Below are 24,562 nucleotides of genomic sequence, written 5' to 3' on the forward strand. Positions count from 1 at the left end.
TTAGTGTTTTGCTGTGATTTTGTGGATTACTATCCAGGTTACCTATGGTTTGGAACATTAATATCCAGGCTTTTTGACAGTTTAGTACATTACTATGAAGTTTTTTGATACTTTTGTTGATATATAACTTTGTTTTTGATTGTTTGGTGTGTTAATATCCAGGTTTTGGATGGTTTTGTGGATTACCGTCCGGGTTATTTATGGCTTGGAACATTAAAATTCAGGTTTTTCACATTTCTGGTAATGAATATCCAGGTTTTTGATAGTTTAGTGTGTTAATATCCAAGTTATTGGCTGTTTGGTATGTTAGTATCCAGATTTTGGATGGTTTTGTGGATTATTATCCAGGGTATGTATGGTTTGGAACATCAATATTCACGCTTTTGACAATTTTGTACAGTAACATCCAGATTTTTGACAGTTTTGTGCACTAATATCCAGGTAATTGGCAGTTTAGTGCATAAATAGTCAGCTTTTTGATGATTTTGGCTGATGAATATCCAGATTTTTGACAATTTTGTGCATTAGATTTTTGTCATTTTTACAGCACAGACAACATCTGAGTTCTCTTCACGTCTTCACGGTTGTTCTGTTTCTGTAGGGGTACAGGACTTTATATCGCAGTGAAAAATGAACCACAGTGATGGACATTGTGACGCCCAGGAGCCGCATTTGGAGCCCAAACTGAAACCTGCAGCTCTGGATGGACGTTAATCTGCAGCTCGGGTTTTGAACGAGCGCCGAGCAGCAGATGGAGAAGCATGAGGAGGCCTGGAGCAAACCGAAGCATCACGACACTCGGAGGAGAAACAACAAACTCAGGTTACAGGTTCACATCTGTCCACATCTGCAGCGCTGCCCTCCAGCTGCAGACATCAGGCTGTAAACGTAGGAGGCAGCAGGGAGGTTTCCACTGATGACTCCGTCTGCCTGGAGAGAGCTTCTTCTTCCTCCTCCTCCTCCTCCTCCTCGACAGCTCTCAGAGAAACGAGGAGGAGGAGGAGGAGGAGGAAGGCTGACTCCTGCCTGCCAAAAGCTGCTATAAATAGGAGCATCAGCACAGAGCGGATGTAGCAGGACTGTTGAGGAGGAGGAGGAGGAGGAGGAGGAAGGCTGCTGGATGATTCAGGGAGTGATGAAGAGGAATGAAGCAAGAAGCTGAACGACCAGCAGAATATCTGGACGTTTCTGTGATATAACCTTTTCTGTGTTTCAATGTTAACTTTGCTGCCGTTCATTAAAACGCTAAAATTCACATTCACACAGTTATCTGCTGGAATTCCTTCAAAATCTAGGATTTTTGTGCTCCATTCCCATGTTTAGTGTCAAATAAAAGCAAAAAAACCCCCACATTTTTCACCAAAGCTGCAACAAATAATTGAATAATTTTCAATTATTCTGATAATGAATAAACATGATCATTTTCTGGTTTTTTACACTTTCATGACAGTAAACTGAATACGTTTGCTCTGATTTTTTCTGTGTTTATGCAAGTTACATAACAATCTGCTGGAATTCCTTCAAAAACTGGATTTTTTGTGCTCCATTCTCATGCTTAGTGTCAAATAAAAGCAAAAAAAACTCACAATTTTCACTAAAGCTGCAAGAAATAATTGAATAATTGCCAATAATTCTGATAATAAATGAATAATGAATATTTTCTGGTTCATTTCCTCTATGACAGTAAACTGAAATTTTTTTGCTCTGATTTTGTTGTGTTTTTGTGAGTTAATCAAATTTTTTGTGTTCCTCCGTCAACTTTGTTCACATTTACACAATTATCTGCTTAAATTCCTTCAAAATCTGGATTTCTTTTCACTCCACCTTCATGTTTCCTGTCAAACTAAATAAAAACTAAATTTTTCGTGAAAGCTGCAACAAATAATTGAATAATTGATCATTATTGTGATATTAAATTTATTAGCTTGACTCAGTCTAGCGTCTTGTGAATAAATGTGAATATTTTCCGGTTTCTTTCCTTCTCTGTGACAGTGAACTGAAAATCTTTGCTCTAGTTTTCTCTGTGTTTTTGCGATTTCACCAACTTTTCTGTGTTTCTCCGTCAACTTTGAAACGTAAAAATCACAAAAAGTTCACATTTTCACAATTACCTACTTGAATTTCTTAAAATTTTGGAAATTATTTTGCTCCTCCCTCATGTTTCCTGTCAAATATAAAAGCAAAAAAAATGATATTTTTCACCAAAGCAGCAACAAATAATTGACTAATTCTGATAAATGAATACATGTGGACATTTTCTGGCTTTCTGTATGAAAGTAAACTGAATAAAAAAAATTACATTTACAAAATTATGTGCTTGAATTTCTCCAAAATTTGGAATTTTTTTTTTACTTCATTTCGATGTTTCCTGTAAAATGAAAGTGAAAATAACTTACAATTTTCACCAGAGCTGCAGCAAAAAGTTGAGTAACCGACTGTAGTTGAGTAACTGTTCTTATGTTATTTTACTCCCAAACAACATACCGGATCTAATCTGTCAACAAAATAAAACAACAATTTTGAACCTCTTCAGATTCCTGCCTTTGAATTTTGTGCAGATTGGCGCATTTTTAGATGTTAAACAGCTCATTTTCATATTTAAACATGATATTTATTACACAAAACTGTAAGTAAACAGCTGAGGAAGTTCCTTGGTGACGTGTTTCAGTTAAAACTTATTATTCTGGTTTCTCCTTTAAATAATTCATCTATAAACATGAAGTCTTGATATTTCTTTTTCATTTAAACGTTTCTAATAAAACAACAGAAGCTTCAGATTTAAAATGTTTCGTGGATTTGATCGAAGCGAGCAGCAGTTTGAAACGCTGCTGTAAAAAATGACAGCAGCTCCCTAAATCCTTCACGGCGCTGATTGATAACTTCTGGCCCCGATCCATGGAGCCAGAAGTCGATGGCGGCCAATCAATGAGACTTAATTAAGACCGGCTGCGATGAAACCGTCACCGAGCTGCAGCAGAAGCAGCGGCGGTTAATCACGGATCTCCCAACGCCACCGGCCGACCCAAGATTTAAGAGCAGCCTCGGATTAACGGCATGAAACAATCGGACGGCGACCCGGTGACCCGACGGCTCCAGAACCAGAGGTCAGAGGTCAATAAATCGCTGCCGCCTCCAAGCCTTGGGGCGTCCAATCAGAACCAGAGGCCGAGAGGTCAATCGGCTGCTTCATTTCTAGAGAAGTCCAGTTTATGACAGCGATGCTCCACATTCTGACAGGAGCTCAGCTGGAAAAACGGATCCGCAAAATGACACCGTTTATCAGTCAGAAAATGCAAAAATAAAACAGACATCTTGTTAAAATGCCCCAAATTTGTCCACAATGAGTCAAAAATTGTCCAGTTTGTAAAAAATGACTTGAAACCTGTGCATAATGACTTGAAAACTAACCAGGGTGACTTGAAAATGGCCCAAAATGCCTCAAATGTATCCTAAATGACTTGAAACCTACAAAATAATTTGAATACTGACCAAAACACTTGAAACCTGTGCAAAATGACTTGAAAACTGTCCAAAAAGATTTAAACATATTCAAAATTAGTTAAAAGCTGTTCACAATGTCTCAACCTTACTTTGTGCATAACGATTTGAAGACTATTCGGAGTCACTTAAAAATCGCTCAAAATAATCTGAAAAGCCTCAATTTTGTCCAAAATGAATTGAAATCTGTGAGGAATGAATTTAACTGGTGCAAAATTACCACAAAAGTGACGAAGAAAAGCCTGAAACTTGTGCAAAATTATGTAAAACTGTCCAAAAAGACTCAGTGTCCAAAATGAATTGAAATCTTTTCAAAATGAGTAGAAATATGCTCGGAATGCTTTAAAATTGTGCAAATACTCTTAATTTTGTCCATAACGACTCAAAAAATGTCAAAAAATTACATGAAACTGTCGCAAAATGATTTGAAATGTGTTCAAACTGAGACTCTCAAACTCGTTTCACCTCCACAGGAATCACGTTGAGTAAAAATGAAGCGGAGCGACGATATAAGACAGAATAAAAACAGCGACAGCAGTAAAGAATCGGAGGATGAAAGAATAAAAACAGCGGCTCCTGAGGATTTATTTCTCTTTTCTCAGACATTAAACTCTAAACTCTGTTTCTCTGCTCAGCACATGTTGACCACTGTAGCACATGGATCAACCTGCCGCTGACGCTCCAGAGCAGCCAATCACGGCTCAGCACTGCCGTAAACAGAGCCTCTGATTGGCCGGAGCGCCGGGGCCGAGGAGACGGGCAGTGGAAGCGACCAATGGCGTAGTGTCGGGTCAGACAGTGACACAGAGGAAGTTCTACCCTCAGGTGTTGTCTGACAGGCGCAGAGCTGCAGATGTTTGTTATTTAAACCGTCTGAGTTCAGATTTATCTAACTTACTGTCAGTTTAACACAGAATAAACAACATTTTACTGTTTAAATGAGGGGAAAAAAAACTCAGAAGCAACAGAAATTCAGTGAATCAAAGCAAATTTGATCTCATGGAAGCATCAAACCTGACCAAACCAGAATAATCCAGATTTATTATCACTGAAAAACTCCAACTACTCAGATGATTATAAATAACTGCAATTTTTTTGTTTCTTTTAAGTATGCTGAACACACTCTCACTTCTGACTGCAACTAAAACATATTATGAGAATTATTTTTGGATTTTTAGGCACAAAATGTACTACAAAAATATATCTCAGTTTCTGCTGCTTCACCATGTGAAAAAAAGACATTTTTAAGCGACAAACTGGATAAATGACCCCTCTGGCTTCTTTCTAGTCGAATATTATTGAAAAACTGCCAAAAATCTCTGAAATCTGTTCTGTGTTTTAGCTCAAATACAGAAAACCACCAAAGCTGCTCAGCAATGACTTTACACAAGAATAAACACAATTATTCGGATAAACTTCGGCGTTTCAGACATTTTCGGGGTCCAGTGAGGTAAACAAAGTGTCTGGAAGCTGAAAACAAACAGACCCAGCTGTGCAGATGCATTGTGGGAAGTGTTGGAACTCTTCACAATCTGAACAAAACAAAACAGGATCAAGGTGCATCATGGGAAACGTAGGAGCCAGCATCCGCTTCTGCAAACTGACAAACAAGCTCAGAAAATGAACTCTTTGAGGGCATCAGTGAGATTTTAAAAGGGTTTGCTTTGCAATATTATCTGACATTTTATGAAACAAACGATGAATCATGATATTCATGATAATCATGATATCAAGATATTCTGCAGATTTAATAAATAAAATGTGTTCGACAGAAGCAGCTGCAGCTAAAAGTTGAAGAAATCGCTTTCAAAAGGATGCATGATGTGACGTTTAAGACATAAAGAATAATTAAATAATCTAAAGCTGATTCCGGCAAGTAGAGGTTCATTCTGTATCTTAATTAAAAGTAAACTGATTTTATTTGCACCCTTACCTGCACATAATCAGTTATCTGAGGGTATCACAGTGGGTTTTAGAGAATATTTTTGAGTAGAATTCGACCGATATATCGGCCGGCCGATATTTTGGGCCGATATATGGACTTTTTTCAATATCGGCCATTGGCCGATATTTACAAATAAAAAGCCGATTTGTGATCAGGCACCCGTACGGGCAGCTGCCGCGACCGCTTTTCCCTTAGAAGGACCCCCAGCACTCAGAGCGGAGCATGAGTGGAGCGAGTGAGCCAGGCAACAACAAGCCTCGCTCCACACCTGCTTATTTGGTAAAAAAAACAGGTAAGAGATTTGTTTCTTGGTAAGAGAGAAAATGCAATGTTGATTTAGCCTTTAAAAGTCTTTACTGTGTGATCATCAAACCGTAAAAGTTAGCCGTTTAAGTTTTAGCGTCAGTCTCAGGCATACAAGCAAGTGAGAAAGTGAAAGGAAATCTGTGGATGCACTGTGTGTGTGTGTGTGTGGTGCGCGCCTATGCCCAGAGCGAGGCTGCTGCACGTCCCTCATCTGCACACCCAGCGTCCGTATGTTTATATTATCTAATTATACTAGCAGCCCCCACCCCCCACCCCCCCACCCTTAAAAATCGGCTTCTGCAATCGGCTTTAGATATCGGCCATCGGCTGAAAATTTTTTTAAAAATCAGTATCGGCATCGGCCTTTGAAAATCCCATATCGGTCGACCTCTATTTTTGAGTGTTCTTTTTTTATATTTTATGAACTAAACAGTAAATAATGAAGATATGTCAGATAATAAAATGTTAGCAGCAGCTCTGATTCTGATTACTGCGAATTATCAGCTCATTAAATGCGGTCATCTTTTAAAAAATTGACAATTATCTGTCAGAAACTTTCAGCTTTTAGTGCCATTTGGTCAAGAAAATTAACCAAATCTGATTTTAAAATCGCTTCACCAAACAAACTGTTCGCTCAAACTAGATTCCATAAAAACAAAAAATTCTGCACTATTCTGAGTAACCTGACAACAATTCAGACTGTTTGGCTGAACTGCATGTAAATAAATTAAAAATGTAAACAGTAAAACATCTACAGTACATAAAGCTGCTATTGATTTCCAGGATTGGTGACACCTGTGGGTAAAAATGTTGTCTATCTCGACTCGATGTTTAGCAATTTTTGTAAAATAATCAGTTTTAAGAAAACGGAATCAGCCTTTGTCTACAGAAAACATTTGAGTTCTCTCTCCTAGTTGTGGTTTTGCTGTTTCCGCAGACGTTCTATTCCACTGAAAAATGAGGCCATAGTGAAGAAAAATGACAGTAAAACACAATATTTGTAGGTCCTCGGTTTACGGCGTCCTCAACCTACGGCGTTTCGTGGTTACGTCGTCATCTCCCATAAATTCATTCAGAAAGTCTTGTTCATCATTCCGACGTACGCCGTTTGTGACATTAAAACAAATTCCATGTGGGAACAAGTTGGCTAGCGGATCGGAGGAATACATCGTCATGAAGCACTACATGAGTAAGACAGCTTTGTTTACAGTCGCGGTACGCCACATACGTCACAGTATATGAGTTCTAACTTACGGCGAAAATCAAGTTACGTCTCGCAGTGGAAACAGAATTCTGATGCAAGTGGAGAACCTTCTGTATCTGTATTCAGCCCCTAAACTTCCGAATTCTGTGCTAAATTCAAGAGTAACTTTCCGTGGAAGTTATACTGCAGCTAAAAAATTAGACCACAGTGAGGAAAAATGTGACAGGAGTAAAAAACGTCCCATCCAGAGTTCTTATCGATACAGGAAGTGAGTTAGCAGCAGCTGTAAACCATATTTCCATCAACAACCAGACTAACTTCTCTCAGCTTCACCGTTTACAGGTTCGGACAAACTTCCCGCAATTTCCACCAAAACCAAAGCGCCGCCCTCGCCGTGACCCCAAGCCTCCTCCTCCTCCTCTTCCTCCTCCTCCCTCCTGGGTTCCACCCACCTTGCAGCCGAACATGAGGGAGATGGTGCTGTTGGTGCAGGCCACCTTGCAGTGGCACAGCATGGGCGAGAAGCACTCCACCTTCTTCATGCTGGGGGACATCTTGTCGGCTCCGGGGCAGTTGGCCGACAGCCGCCTCCTCTGGGAGCGCTGTCGTCTCCTGCCCAGCCGCCCGCCTCCTCCGGCCACCGCACCGCCTCCTCCTCCGCCTCCGCTGCCCGCCTCGCCGCCTCCTCCGCTGCTGCTGCTGCTCCCCGCTCTCACCATCCGCCCTCATTCCTCGCGTCGCTCCATCGCGGCGGGGAGGAAACGTCTCCCAGAGCTCTTCCTTCATCCAGGGAGAACCTCCCCCTGCCGCCTCCTCTTCCTCTGCTGCTGATGGAGTAGATTCCTCTTGACCTCCTCGCGGCGTTCGCCTCGACTCCTTGCCGCTCGTCCTCCTCCCCCTCTCTCTCTCTCCCTCTCTCTGTGTGATGAAACCAGGCGAGCAAGCGCTGTGTTTAAAGTGTGTGTGTTTGTGTGTGTGTGTGTGTGTGTGTTTGTGTGAAGCCGTGGGGGTGTGATTGGTCTCCAGGGAGGGAGGAGGGAGGCTGGTCACATGACTCATCGGAAACGAGGAGGGCCGAACGAGAGCGAGAGAGCGAGAGAGAGAGAGAGGAGGGGGTGTATCCTCAGGGAAGGTAGAGTGATGGAGGACAGAGTCAGAGCTGAGGAGGAGGAGGGTGAAGAGGAGAGGGGAGGAAGAGGAGAGGGAGGAGGAAGAGAGAGGAAGAAGAGGAGGAAGAGGAAAATCAGGAAGAGGAGGAAAAGGAAAAGAGGTAGAGGAGGAAGAAGAGGAGGACGGAGAGGAAACAGAGGAGAAGAGAGGAAGAATAAAAATCAGGGAAAACGAGGAAGAGGATGAGTAAAATCAGAAAGAGGAAGAAAAACAGGAAGAGGAAATAGAGGAAGAAACAGAGGAGAAGAGAGGAAGAAGTGGAGGAGAAGGAGGAGGAAAAGAAGTTGGTGGAGGAGGAGGAAAAACAAGACAAAACAAAACTGAAACAAGAAGAGAGGGAGGAAACAGAGGAGCAAAGAGGAAGTGGAGGAGACCAACTGACTGATTCATACTGGAACAAACCAAGTGATCCATACTGGAACAAACCAAGTGATCCATACTGGAACAAACCAACTGATTCATACTGGAACAAACCAACTGATCCATACTGGAACAAACCAACTGATCCATACTGGAACAAACCAACTGATTCATACTGGAACAAACCAACTGATTCATACCGGAACAAACCAACTGATTCATACCGGAACAAACCAAGTGATCCAAACTGGAACGAACCAACTGATCCAAACTGGAACAAACCAACTGATCCATACTGGAACAAACCAACTGATCCATACTGGAACAAACCAACTGATCCATACTGGAACAAACTAACTGATCCATACTGGAACAAACCAACTGATCCATACTGGAACAAACCAAGTGATCCATACTGGAACAAACCAACTGATCCATACTGGAACAAACCAACTGATCCATACTGGAACAAACCAACTGATTCACACTGGAATAAACTAACTGATTCATACTAGAACAAACCAATTGATCCAGACTAAACAGACCTATGGTTCCAAACTGGAACAAATTTGATGTTAGAGACTCTCTTTCCTCAGAGCATTTAAATCTGGACCAGCTGATATTTCTGATAGTATTTGTGACTGTTGGTGTGTCTGAATGATTTTCATTGTTCTGAGTTTGTTTCCAGACTTTTTCTTGCAGCAGACCTCAACATCAATGAGCTTCCCCGAATAAACAAATGACCAACTAACTTCCCGTGAGTTGGACAGTCGGCAGAAGAAGCGACGTCTATCTGATGATGGAGCGTTTGTGATAACGAGGCAGATTCTTGTCCTGGGTGGAGACGTCGGGGATCAGAGGGTCGGTCTTATCTGCTGAGTTTTAATTGGACTGTTCTGTTCATGTCGACATCCGCCCACCGTCTGTCGCCGAGCGTTAGTCATTCAGGGTGAAGAGGAGATGTGAGAAGAAAGAGAAGCTCTCTGTGGCGCTAAATCACATCATGAAGCTCTTTTATCGTTATAAAAGGCTGATGAGTCCGTGGATTATTTTTAGAGTCAACTGACCCGACATCCAGTCTACTAAACGTCTCCAAGCACTCCAACAAACATCCCAAAGCATTTAGACAAAACAGCTTCAGCTGAAACAAAAAAACACTTTCATTAGTGATTAATCTGTTTAGAAAATGGTGAAAAATGTAGATCAGTGTTTCTCAAAGATGTTTAGTTTACCGTCACAGAGGAAGAAAGAAATGCAACAAGAGAATCCAGACATTTTATGTAAAAGCCCAAACTGACTCAGATGTTCAAAATAGTTGGCGGTTTGTTTAACAGTGGGCAGCTAATTTCTAAATTATCTCAGCTCTTAATACGATTTAATAATATCTGACAAAGAAAAAAGCAAAGATCCTCATATTTTAAAAGCTGAAATCTGAATACTTTGTTGTTTTTGCTTGGAAATGATCGACAGGATTCACAGAGCATCAAACCCGTTGTCCAGTACTTTGCCAGATTGGTCCGTTCGGTCCACAACCCAAAGATATTTAGTTTGCTGTCATAGAGGAGCAAAGAAAATCAAAAATATTCATGTTTAAGAAGCTGCAACTAGAGAATTCAAACAGTTCTTTCTTTTAAAAAAAATTTCAAAACTGTCTCATTGATTGTCGAATAATTGAAAAGTTGGCAACCAATTGATTACTTGATGCAACTCTTACAATTCAATCCTACTTGACAATGAAAAAGCAAGTGTCAGAAAATGGTGTAAAATATCCCCAAAGCCACTGAGATGAGAACTTGTCGTAGTCGATACCAGCCTGTTTTAACCACACGAACTCTAGTCGGAGGGCATTAAGCAGCACACAAGTCTTTGTCATGGTGCCCCTTTACCAGCTTAACTCCCACAATGCTCTCTGTTTGCCAACATGAACTGCCTACGCTCCGAGTAACTACCTCCTCTGCTCTCTATAGTATTAAAGAGGCTCCACCTGGTGGAACAACCAGGCACTACAGCTGATCTACATTTAGTGACATGTATCAACTTATCAAGCATTTACAATGGACTAATTTTAATAACTTTGTTGTAAATGGTCTGAAGAAATTGGTATTAACTTGGAACTCCTAATCGACAGATGCTAAATATTAAAGAACTCAGAGGGAATCTGCAGCAAAAAACTTGAGTCCAGGAATCTCTTTCGTACTAATAATAATGAAGGAACGAGCATCTCATCTGGTTTCACTGCTCTATCCAGGCTTTTTTTTCAAAATAAACAATAAAAAAAGTGAACTACAGAATTGAGTTTAATAACTTGAAGGTACTTGAAGCATCCATTATTGAAGAAACTGGCATCAGGCTGGGAATTATTAGTGGTAGATGCTAAGCTATAAAAAATACTTTGGTGGAATTTGGAGCAAAACAACATGAGAAAGTCCAGGAGTTTCTACTGTCTTTTTCATTTTGAAGTGTTTTTTTTTTTTTTTTTGTTTTTTTTTTTTTTTAAAGGTTTCACTGCTATATACAGGTCTCTTCAAAATAAACTTAACAGGAAGTGATCTACAGGACGGACAGGCCTCAGAAAAAGCTTCCACTGAAGCGACGTAACGTAAAGAACAAGCTTGGATGCAGAAATGCAGTTTGTTCATAAAGTTTTTATGTGGTAGCCAGTCGTCAACCATGTGTATTTGATTGATTTTAATACCTTTAATGTACCTGAGGTATATTAAACTATTTGGTTGGGAAAAAAACATGAGAAAGTCCAGGTGTCTCCACTGTCTTTGGAAATTTGAAGCTTTTTTTGAAGGTTTCTTCAAAATAAACCCATCTGGAAGTGAACTACGGGATTGAGTTTAATAACTTTAAGGTACCTGAAACATCCATTATTGACGAAACTGGTATTTTTAGAGGCAGACGGTAAGCTATAAAGGACTTGGGTGGAATTTGGCGCAAAAAAACATGAGAAAGTCCAGGAGTCTTTGAATTTTGAAGGTCTTTTTGAAGGTTTCACAGTTTACGACTGCATATAACAGTAAGTAGCAGCTTGGAACCAGAAATGCATTTTTTAATGCATTGCAGAACTATCCAGTTGTCAGGCATTTACACTGGACTGATTTTAATAACTTTAATGTAGTTAAAGTGTCCATTATCGAAGAAACTGCTCTCAGATTGGGGCTCAATACTGACAGGTACTGAATACTAAAGGAATTTGGTGGAATCTGGAGCAAAAGAATGAGGGAAAGTCGAGGAGTCTCCACTGTATTTTGAATTTTGAAGGCTTTTTTGAAGGCTTTTTTGATTTTTTTGCTGCTCTATCCAGATTTCTTCATAATAAACCCAACAGGAAGTGAACTACAGGACGGACAGGCCTCAGAAGAAGCTCCTACTGCAGCGACTTCCATTTCGGACAGTTTTGCACCAATTAGCTTCCATCTGCGTCCGCTGCTGTCCGAGTGCCTCATTATCAAAGCCTGAGTCAGGCTGCATGCTCACATGCGTCACTCAGACTCCCACACATGCAGCAGATGCGGCGAGTTCAGCGTCCAGCAGTGCAGACCGAGTGTTTGCGGTGACGGTGATGGCAGCTGACAGCTTCAGATGCGACGGCCTCCTTCTAAATTTACCCTGCTGCTTTTTTACACACTCCACAAACCGCCGAGTGTTTGGATCTGGACCCGACACGACCCGAGTCTCCTGGGATCTGGATCGAGTTCCACTGAACAAGCGCTGCATGTTTTGTTGACAGAAAATATCACACAGGAGGGTTCACTGACATTTTTACAGCTTTTTTAGGGTTTTTCTGGCTCTCCAGCTGTCCTATAATCCACTACCGTCAGTTCACAGGTTGATTTTGATATATTTTAAAGTATTTACACTGAAATTTTGGTCTTTTTCAATGTGTGTTGCCAATACAAAGACGCGAGAGAAACGTCTTCTCAGTTCCTATGTCCTGAATATACAGAGAAAATGACAATAAAGATCTTATATTTTACTCTATAACTGTGAAAATCTGCCACCTACTTCCTAAATTGATGGTTTAGCGGATAAATCCAAAGCGACATCTTCAATATTTTGTGAAATATTCAGTATTTCATCATGAAAGACAAAGAAAAGCAGAAATAATCACATCTGAGGAGCAGGGATCTGTAGATATTTGGTGCTTTTAGATGAAAATAATCACTAAAATGATTATAAATCCTCTGATTTTCAGTTATTTGATTTACTCCTGGCACATTTTTCCTCACTGTTGGCTCATCTTCACTGCAATATTTTGCAGATTTAGTCCACAGATTTTACAACAACAGGAAAAGAAAATAAGGTTCAACATAAATGTGTTTAATTATTTACATTTTTACATCCGAAGAAAATTATACAAACTATTAAAACTTTTATTATTCTGGAAGAAAACAGCAGGTTCGAAACTTGTGTTTTCATCAGAAAACAAAAGAAAAATCACTAAAATGACCCCATTTATGAGCCAGAAACTGTTAAATCTTCAACATATCACTTGAAACATTCCATTTGTTGAGAAAATTAACCAAATCTAAGCTTAAAATCATGATATTTAATTTAAATCACTTCATTCTACGTGTCTTATTTAAATAAAATCTCCAAAAACAAACCATTTGCTCCAGATTCTGTAAAAAAATAAATACATTTCTGAGCTCCTCAACACAACTGAGGACAGTTTAGAAAAGAAAAAACACAAAACCCCCCAAATCCTCACATCTTCGAAGCTGGAACCTGGAAATGTTGTTGTTTTTTATTTAAAAATGGCAGAACTGATTATTCATTTAATAATAATAGTTGTTTACTGGGATGCTTCTGCAGAATATTTAATATTTAGCTCTTTGTGTGGCAGCATAAATAAATCCATGTTTTCATTCATTGAGAGCAAACTGCTGTCTGTATTTTAAACAGCTGTGGAGGTGGCGCCCCCTGCTGGTTTCACCTCAAAACATCCAAACAAGCTGTGAAGAGAAAATCTGAACTAATAAAACAGGAAGTTCTAAAGGTGTAGAAGGAAGCTCAGAAACGATTAAACCAAACGATGAGATGTCATCAATACAATTAAAAATTAGTTTTGGATGTTTTTTTTAGGCACAAACAAACTCTAGATGGCTTCATCTTTCAGGTTTAAGAGGCATGTTGAGCTTTTTTATCAGCCAGAAGCTGTAAAAACAGACAGAATTGTTGGGTTTTAAACTTTCTGACAGTCTGTCGGAAAGTTTAAAATCCATCAGTTCTGTCTGTTTTTACAGAAAGAGTTGCCGCTGATATGCATCATTTCATAAAAGTCGCTTTATACTGCATGTTTCCTTTTTTTTTTTTTTTTAAATTACCAAAAATTAACCTTTTACTTTAACCGGATTCGGTCAAAAAGAAAAAATTCTGCAATCTTTGACTAAATTAAAAAGTCATGACTGAGTGAGCTCAGACCGACGATTACGAGACAAAAATTTCTTTCAGGTTGAACTGCAGGAAGTGTTGAGTGAAAAATCAAATCTACTGGATGAATAAAATAAATGCAGCATGGCTCAGTAACAGTGAACAGAGGAGCAGGTTGTTGGAGATACATTCAGCATGGAGAAGCATCTTTCTACAGATGATGAGCAGAGAAGAAAGGAAAAGTCTGGAGACGCTGGACTAAAAATTCTCCAAAATGACCCAGACTGTCCTTTTAACAAAAGTTCAGACATTTTGAATGAGTTTTAAGTAATTCTGGAGAGATTTCAAGTTGTTTTGGACCATTTTTAAGTAGTTTTGGACAAATATGGAGTCGTTTTCGACAGTTTTATATCACTTTGGACAAGTTTAAAGCTATTTTAGACATGCTTTGAGTCATTTTAGAACATTTCTGAGTTATTTTAGACAGACTGAGAATAAAGTGCAGCATGGCTCAGAAACAGTAAAAAGATGAGCAAGTTGTTGGAGATACATCCAGCATAGTGAAACATCTTTCTACACTGTTCTCAGTTGTGGTGAGGAGCTCAGAATCTTTATTTTTTTTACAGAATCTGGTGAAGATTATTTGTTTTTGAAGATTTTATTTAAATGAGACGTGCAGAATGAAGTGATTTAAAGATTTAAACAGTTTCTGGCTCATAAATGGGGTTATTTTAGGGACTTTTCTTTTGTTTTCTGATGAAAACACTGTAGTTTTGCCATTTTTCACAGTGTGGGTCTTTACCGCATTAATATTTTACATTTTCCTCAACTTGTAGACCTTTAATTCACATCCAAACAGCATTTTTGGTCAATAAACCTAATTTTTTCTGACAGATTATTACAGTTTCAAATTTTATTCACAGTGTGGGTCTCTACCACGCTAATATTTTGCATCTTCCTTGACATTTGGACCGTTTTATGTCAATAAGCGGACATTTTTCTAACAGATTTCAGCAACGATCATGTTGGAGTTTATGTTATTCTTCATTTTGCATCAATAATTAATTTAAAACTTTCAAACCTGCTGTTTTCTTCCACAGGAGAAAAAAAAACTTCCAGAAAAATTTGTTTTTTATTCTAAAGTGAAAGGAAATTAAATCACTTTCTGTAACCAGATTCTCGAATAAAACTAAAAATTTGGTGCAACTATGACGCCTTCGGCAACCAACAGTGAAAAATAATCTAAAGCAGGTGGTATATATTCCAGTATTTTTAACTCCTGTGGGTGTTTGGGGGAAATGTTGTGCATTCCAGATGATTTTTCCCAAAAGTCTACATTTTTTTCTGATTTTTTGCACTTTAACTGTCACACTGGACAGAAATAATGTGAAAAAATAGCAGAAAAAAGAAAAAACCTCCAGAAACTGCTTGGAGTTTGGCAGGTTAAGTGGAAAAACAAAATGCGAATGAATCATTGATGGAAATATTTTTCAGTCGCAGTCCAGAGATCAATCATTTAATATACAGAGAAACGTTCAGCTCCAGCAGAAACCAGCAGGTGGCAGCAGATCTTCAGATTTAATCATCTTGTCTCATTTTTAAAAACTGCAGCTTGACGACATTTAAAGCAATAATAAAAAATAAGGAAAAATAAAACCAGATGGACGATCATCTCTGTATTAAATCTGCTGATATTTTCATCGTGTTTTATCTTGAATACAAACTCCAGGATGGTCAGAATAAGCGTGTTTATTCCGGTTCTCGTCTCAATATTTTAAAGGTCTGAAGACACAAAACCAAAAAATAAACAAACAAAAAAAAAGAATTAATTTTACAGAATTTTTTATCTTTCATTTTACAAATTTTTGCCATATTTAAAAATACATGAAAATATCAGAAAATTATAAAAACAGCTTCTAAAATTTGCATTTCTGAATCACAAAAAAATGTAAGAGAAATAATCCTAAAAATTCCACTGCTTTTTAGAAGCAATCTGATTTGTTTTACATAAAAGCAGCAGTGAAAATACAATTAATGTGTATTTTTAAAAATTAAGATTATTCTATTTATTTCTATATATTTTATATATACAAATTTTAATATATATTTTTAATTTTATTTTTATTAATTTGTTGGTATTTTATTATATTTATTTTTAGATGTCATATATTATATGTACCCGTATTTTATATATTGTTTTTATTTTAATATTTATTATTTTATTAGATTTATTTTTATATATTCTATATATTATAATATTTTTAATTTAACTTACTATTTTACATTATTTGTAAATTTCTTTTTTAATACATTTGCAAATTTTATCATAATTTCACAAATATGTCCTTTTATTTATTTAGTGAAATAGTTGAATCTGAGTTTAATAATATATTTATAAAAGTGAGACTAAATTAGTGCCAGAAAACAGAAAAAGAGATTAGTTTATTAAATAAGAAATATGTCCTTTAAAAGTGTTGAATGACTTTTAATCGGTGTATAATAGCTGCAGAAATACAGTTTTTATCATTTAATATCCAGAGTTTATCACATCTACTTAATTATTTATTTTATTATTATTATTTTATTATCATATTCGAGGTATTTAGATTGTTTTTACACGGGTAAATGCTGCTCATCAAACATTAAAACCTCAAAAAATATGCATGAAGTCTTAAAATTGAGGCTACAAAAAGCAAATTTATGGACCACTGGAAATTTTTCACTATTTTTTAGGAGATTAATATTTTCCTCTATTTCACGTTATTTTTCACAGTAGTTTTTCCATTTTTTGTCCAGAATATTGCATTTTTTCAAAGTGTGGTTCTTTACCACACTAATATTTTACATTTTCCTCGACATTCAGACATTTAATTCACATCCAAACAGCGTTTTGGGTCAATGATGGACATTTTTCTGACAGATTTCAGCAACAAATTGCGTTTTTGACACCAAGAATTAAAAATAAATAAATATTAGTCAATTCCAACCTAAAATAATCTTCACCTGGAGGAGTTTTAATGTCAGATTTACCTGAAACCAGGTGATTTTAATCTTTTAAACATTTATTTAACCAAAAATCAGCATCAATAGTCGGTTATTTGTGGATTCCTGCTGGTAAATGATCTGCGGAGGATTTAAAATAGTAACTCAGTCGGAGGTTTTAGGGTGAATTCGGACCCCGATGCGTCTGAACGTCACCAGAGAAGCTCCGGTGTCGTGTTTCAGAGCCTCACCTGTCCCTGAGTCGACTCACCTGTTGTGATGTTTTGGTCCCGGAGGACGGTTTGTTTGGCAGCGACTCTCAGAGAGTCGACCCAGATGGAGAGGCGTCGCCCCGAGGTGAGGCAGGAGGGGGGAGGCCGGAGCCATCTGAGGTCACAGCGCCACTCCCTACCCACAATCCTCTCTGCTCCACCACAACAACAACAACAACAGAGCAGGAAGCTCTGAGCAGCTTTGAATGTCTCATTTTAACGTTGGACTCTGATTTTACTGCATGAAGCTGAAAGTTGTTTTTTTTTTCAATCTTTCCTGAGTAATTAAAATGTGATTTGTTTTGGATAAATAAATATGAACTGAAGGGGGTGCAGCAGCTGAAAAGGTTCAGGTGATTCTAAATCCAACTATTACTCACTTTATCGATCAGACGATGCAGAAAAGTCAAATATAGTGGCAGCTTTTTTTTTTTTTTTTTTACAACAATTCTTTGTCTTTTAAACCAGTAAACTGTATATTTTGGGTTTTGGACTGAGGAAATTAACTTAAAACTGACAACAAAATTCATAATTTCCTTTGATATTTACCCATCTGAGACAAAAGGAAAACATTTATGAACTAGAAAAGCTCTATCCTCATCCAAGGCTGCTCAGTTGTATCATTTCTTGACAGATTTGTGGCAGAAATCACTGCAACATAGAATGTGTCCATTTAATACAGATGTACCCTCAAACCAGGCATGGCAACAGCAAATTTTGATTTCAGCTGAAAATGTTCGGTATACAATCTTCAGGGGGGGTCAGCCCCCCTGAGGCCGAGAGGTTTTCAGTAAAATAGAGGTGATTTAGAATGAAAAACATGCATAGAATTACAGAAGACTAGACTGTAATGAATACGTTAATTTAATGAAAAGTTAACTTACTTTTTCTTCAATGTTGTCTCACTACATTTAGTCCTACAATTTTTACAGTTCTATAGGTCTTTTAATACTATTTACACTGGAGTTCTACACTGGTCACAAAGTCACTTCTAATTAGGGTTGCCACCTTTCAGAAATGAAAATAAAGGACGCCCACCATGGCTCCTCTGGGCCACAGTTAAGTAAAGTTGGAAAGATATTCACAGATTGGGACTTCCAGCATCAATAACTCATTAGATATAGGTTGTCAAAACATAAACGATGCCTCTTTTCCATCATTATAAGGTACACAATGTGCTACTTGATAAAACTGGGCTTGTAGCATATTGTGTACCTACAGAGAACAAGACTGAAGTTATTATTTGTGTCTCTCTTTGCTGTTGCAGTGGTTTTGCAGACAGATGTCACACAGCCGGCTACACATAGACATCAATGTTATTCCTGTAGCTTGAAAGACAGCTACTTTTGATAAAACTGGGCTTGTAGCACATTGTCTGCCTTGCAACAATGGGAAAGAGGCACCGTTTATGTTTTGACAACCTATATCTAATGAGTTATTGATGCTGGAAGTCCCAATCTGTGAATATCTTTCCAACTTTACTGAACTTGGGGCCACTACCACCTAAGGAGTGATATATTTAATTTTGAAAAAAGCATTTAGCCATACTTAAAGCTTTAAGTGCTTTATTAACACGGAACTAAACATTTTGTATTGTTTTATGATCACAGGTTCTGCCTGAACAGAAGTGGCATCATTTTAAACAGTGAAATCAAACTAATAAAATGTAATGACCAACCAGTGAGCAATACTGGATTCTGCAAAAACATAAACAACTGAATGCAGAATACTGGACAAAGAAATTCTCTACAGACATTTTTTCCCATCTAAATCTTGTCTTAACACAGTTAATGTATTAGCTTATTTATGTGTGTATGCATGTATTTACTGATTTATTTAGTGCTGTTAGCATATCAGAGTTTTGAGTTTTTCTTTAGATAGGCAAAGGCCATTTATTGATTACATATTGGCTATTATATAAATGTTTATTAAAAACTAAAAGGCATTAAAAAAAAACAACTTAGGCATTTATTGAGTCACTAAAATACTGTAGAGTACAGACCACATCAGCATGATTATAAGCATCCTCTGGTAAATGAACAACCAGATATTGATGTCTCTTACTAGATCTACTTCAGGAGATGATTAGATGATGATAAACTGTGACCTACTGGTTGGGTTCTCTCTGTTCTCATGTTTCTTACATGTTGGTCTCCTGATGCTGCTTTACTTCAGCTAATCCATGAGCAACAGAAAACACAGTTTGCCTTTTACCCACTGCCAGGGGTTCCACTCTTCCCACTCACGTCTGTACATTTGCAAACGTTTTTGCTTCTGTGGACGTGGTGGAGTTTCGGGTGTAGACATTTTTAAACACGTGGGAGCAGCGTGATCTGCTGGACCTGGCATCGGGTCCTCGCTACGTGGGTCCTACGAAGTTTAAATTGGCTGCCCTTAATATTTCCTGTGTTTTATTTTGTTCCTTATGCAGTTTTGATGAGTGTCTGACAGATGTGTATGTATGTTGTTCATGAAAATACGGAACAATTTGTGTCCCGTATTGATTCAATACAGGACGCGACAATTAATTGTCAAATAAAGGACGATTCCGTATTTTAAGGGACGGGTGGCAACCCTACATCTAATGTCGCCTCATGATTCCACCAAAAACGATCCCAATAGCTCAAAATTCCAACACGAACATGCCGCCATGAATTGTAACAAAAGAATGCATCGAGCCATTTGATTGGTCCAATCGTTGGCAGCTAACCAATTTCGACCAATCGCAAGGCCTTTTACAATGCAGCAGGAGCTAGACTGGTTGTCTTCGTCTGTTACGCTGCGGGAGAAACGCCGAGCGCTTCTCAAAAACCGGGAGCGTGAGTAACAAAAACATACCTCACCCCCCCTAAAATTTTCTTAACGGATTTGGACGATTCACAGAAATGATCAATTTGAAAATTAAAACAGCGGATTTCCACTGAACGGCGGAAAATTGCCATGCCTGTCAAACAAAATGACCTTGCTCTGAGCACAGACGTGTGTTATCCATGTGTACGTTATGTACGGATACCGAATCATGTGACCTAAATATGTAGCAGGTGGCGGGAATTGATGGGACTCAGAAACACCCCCACAATTTAATCAGTTGTTCCTTGTATCATTTCAGATGGATAAGTCCTGATAAGTCCTCAGAGGTGGATTTGTAGTAGGATCACAATCATGTGATCATCAGCAGGAAGCTGATGTAGTGTTCATTTGTTGTCATGGTTACAGTGACGCTGTGCCGCTATCTGGCAATGATACAGAAATCTTTAACAAATCTGTGGATCCAGACTATAAGACGCATCACTGCCAAAATCTTATCACAAAATGACGTAACACAACCAAAATGAGATGCTAAACTACCACAAAAGGATATAAAACTGAAAAAAATAGGCACCAAATGAACTCAAAGACATAGAATGACCAAAGTATGTCACAAAACCACAAAATGATGAAAAACGACTAAACTATCACGTAAAAAGACATAAAATGACTAAAATATCACACAAAGATCACAAAATGATGTAAAACAACCAAAGTGGGATATAAAAAGACATAAAATGACCAAAGTGTCACACAAAGACAACAAAATGACATAAAACAACCAAAATGAGACGTTAAACCACCACAAAATGATATAAAACAACCAAAATGAGACACCAATGAACTCATAAAGACATAAAATGACCAAAGTGCAGCACAAAACAACCATAAAATGATTTAAAAAATGACCAAACTGGGACATAAAGACATAAAATTATCAAAATGTCACACACAGACCACAAAATGGCGTATAACAACCTAAATGAGACCCTAAACTACGATATTATACATAAAACAAAGTAAGATGCTAAACCATCACAAAAGGATAGAACACAACTAAAATGAGACGCCAAATGAACTCATACGTACGTACTCATGAAAAATGACCAAACTGGGACGTAAAAAGATGTAAAATGATCAAAATGTCACACAAAGACCACAAAATGATGGAAAAGAACCAAAATGAGATGCTGAATGAAATCATAAATACATAAAATGACCAAACTACAGCACAAAACTACCACAAAATGTTGAAAAACAACCAAACTGAGACATAAAAAGATGTAAAATGACCCAAATGTCACACAAAGAACACAAAATGACGCAAAACAACCAAAATGAGACGCCAAATAATGCCAGATCTAATATTTGTCTTTTAGTTTCTACTTCTGTTCACAAAATCCACGTTTCTCTCTGTGGTTTTCTAGTCTCCTCCTCTTCCTCCAAACAGCACAAAGACAGAATCCATTATTCAGCAGAAAACCACAGAGATCCTCTGTCAGCGTGAAAACAGACGGAGGGAAAAGATCAGACGAGGAAATCTGCCTCAGAGAGAAACCGTCCTTTAATAACCGCCGTGTTTAACTCCGGCTGCAGGCGACGCTCACGACCCGAGGAGAGAAAAAAGGAAACAGGAAGCAGATTACAGCCAGATATAAAAAGACAGAAACGTTCACCGCCAGTTGTGTTTAATGACAGGGTGTGTTACCATCTGCAAACACCACACGTTTAGACGGAAAAACAACCAAAATATGACAACATGAGATTTAAATGAGGCTGAAAACCGACTGGATGCTGAGATTTCTGCTGTTTCTTCTTCTACTGTAACAAAACCTGCTGCTGCCCTCAAATATCCACTTCATCAGAAACCACAGAAGAAGAAAAAAGAGCGTCAGCTACACAATAAAACTAGAGCTGCAGCTATCGATTATTTTAGTAATCAAGTATTGTATCGATTATTCTGGCGATTAATCGAGTAATCGGATTCCGCACTAGGCATGCGTGTTACAGCATCAAAAGCGGAAGTGAGCGCTGTGCAACAGAAATAATCGTCCTGGACACCCACTCTACTTCCCATTGGCTAGTGATATTAGTTTGGTTGAGAGCAAAAGCTGCATTCCTCTCATTCCATTTGTAGATTGGCAACGTAGTCCTTTAATTTTTTTAGAGCCAAACACCGGCGCCACAGGCCGGAATTCCGGCACGGTGCCTGGATACTTACTGAAAACATACAGTGAAGGTACGTGTTCACTAGATGCGTTTTTCCCGCATGTAAACGTGCCACATCTGAAAATCACACGCATGGTAGGCGATCACTAGCGGGACACTATATTGTTACATGGCAGCGCTCGAGCAACACTGGGTCACTACGTGGTCACGTGACCAAAAACACTTCAGGGAAAAGTATTTCTGAAAACATTTGAGGCGAGAAATAATCTGTGCAGCAGCTGAATCTGTCCCTGTTTTAGTTCACCGACGGCTAGTTTAGACAACTGTTTAGACCGTTGCCTGGTTGGTCACTCCTGCCGTAAACAACAGAAAAGCTGCGCTGGTTAAAATGGAAGCCTCCCGTCAAATTCAAGGACCCGGTTTGTATTGAATGAAGTCTGGGTCCAGCCTCGGACCGCCGTCTGCCATTTCATGACCTAGGGTCTAGCATGTAGTTGATTAAATGAAGTCTCGATTCAGAGAATTTTGCCTCGAGGAATTTTAGCAATCGAATTACTTCAGCTCTAAATAAAACTGATGAAATTTAAAGAAAATTTGTTAAATCCTTAGGTATAAATATTTGAATTCTTTGTTAGATACTGAAGATCGTAGCGATTCTTCAGGCTGCTTCTTCACCGAAAGTCTTAAATATTTAAAATTTTTTGACAACTTTTTTAAATTATTGAAATATATAAAAATGCAGAAAAAAATACAAAAACAAACTGAATATATATGTCTAATGTGAAATAATACTAAAAATCTGTAGATGTGAATAAGCATTTGAATGAATTTCTGATCAAAAAAAAAAATTTCCAATTTACCCAACAATGTATTTTCAATTGCTTAAACTATTAACAATTACATGCAGTGCCCACCAGGTGCCGCAGCTAATCTACAATGTAGTTTCTAATGTGCACGACCTTCTTTCTTCAGATTTATCAGTTAATGGGGTTCCACCAGGTACCATAGATAATCTGCATTACATTTTCTGACATTCACGACCTTCTTCTTATTACCCAATAATATATTTTAAATTTTTAATCTAACATGCGTGACCTTCTTCTTCCTTACCAGCTAAGATATTTATAATTGAATAAACTAATAACAATTAATCTAAACTCAAAGCTGTAGTTTTGCAGATATTTGCTCATAAACCAAAGTTTTTCCACATTAAATATATTACAGATTAGCTGCAGTACTCGCCAGGTACTGCAGCTTATCTGTAAAAAATTTTCCGTCATGCATGACCTTCTTTTTCTTATTACCCAGTCATATATTTTAGATAGTTTAAACTATGCATGACCTTCTTCTTCCTTACCAGCTAAGATATTTATAATTGAATAAATTATTAACAAATCCAACTCACAGCTGTATTTTTGCAGGTATTTGCTCATGAACCAAAGTACTTTCATGTTAATAGCTCGACTTAGTGATGGTTTAAGATAAAAAGTCAGATTTTGCTACTAAACAACCGTCCACGAATGTGATTTTGCTCGATTCATCATAGATTTATTAGAAAACTCCCACCAGAAACCTGCCGATTTAACTCCACAACGCCGCGGGAGGTCGAAGGTGGCGGCATCCAGACGACACGCCAAACAAAAAGCCAATTTTCCCTCCGTCTCCACCTTCCTGTGTTTTCATAAGAGCGCCCGGCCCACGCCTTCCCAGCATCCTCTCTGTTCCTGCTCCTCGCTAACCTCTCCTTCTGTTCTCCCTGCAGTCTGCTGGCAGCGACTCTCGGTGTGTTTCTACGCCAGCGTGTCCGGCTGTGTGTCTATGTGTGCGCTCGTTTTGCACGCCTGGTTGCCCCTCTTGGCTCGTGTCAGCCTCCGGGGCACATCAGCCTCTTGCAGCACGCTGAGCTATTTAAATTCTCCACGTCGGCCGGAGCAGGTCCACCGCTGAGACTCGCTAAAGTTTCTGCTGCAAGCTGCAGATCGTCACGAGGTTCCTCTGCTGCACCGACTGGAGGAAAACTAAAAACCAACACACCTTCGTACGAGCAGACAGGAAATAATACATAATAATAATAAATAAATGCATTATCAATCACTTTATTAATTTAGGAATTAATGTAGTGGTTAAAAAATTGAAAATAGTGGAAATAAATTTTATAGTTTGTGTTTTTACAAAAAAAAAACGTCTGTTATTTCATATTATATTCGCCTTTTTAAATTTTTTAAAACTGTTTTATTAGTTTTTTCATTATTATTTCAGTGTCTGTATTTTATTTTCATTCTTGCTTTGTTTTAATTCAAGTATCCTGTAAATTTAAGTATACTGTAAATTTTTATTTAATAATGTGTAATTTTCTTTTTGCAGTTGGAATTTCAAGTATTTCTCCATCATATGTTTTCTCCAGATTTATAGAATTGGTTTTGTAAATTTATTTTTATTTTAGTAACAATATTTTATTATGCTTTCACT

At 38.1% G+C, this 24,562-nt stretch overlaps 1 protein-coding gene across 16 annotated transcripts in view; it reads right to left on the minus strand.

Moving 5' to 3' along the window:
• LOC111568381 (disks large homolog 1) overlaps positions 1–24,562 on the minus strand; it is a 165,380-nt gene that overhangs the window by 85,733 nt on the left and 55,085 nt on the right. Inside the window, exon 1 of one of the 16 annotated variants that reach the window (XM_023270012.3) lies at positions 7,406–7,859. The exons of the other annotated variants lie outside the window; for them this stretch is intronic. Within the exon in view, the coding sequence (XP_023125780.2) occupies positions 7,406–7,672 (267 nt within the window). The 5' untranslated portion in view covers positions 7,673–7,859. Of the gene's footprint in view, positions 1–7,405; positions 7,860–24,562 lie in introns of those variants that run through there. 16 annotated transcript variants of the gene reach the window in all.

The sequence above is a fragment of the Amphiprion ocellaris genome, chromosome 10 (assembly GCF_022539595.1).
Source record: "Amphiprion ocellaris isolate individual 3 ecotype Okinawa chromosome 10, ASM2253959v1, whole genome shotgun sequence".
Classification (NCBI taxonomy): Eukaryota; Metazoa; Chordata; class Actinopteri; family Pomacentridae; genus Amphiprion; species Amphiprion ocellaris.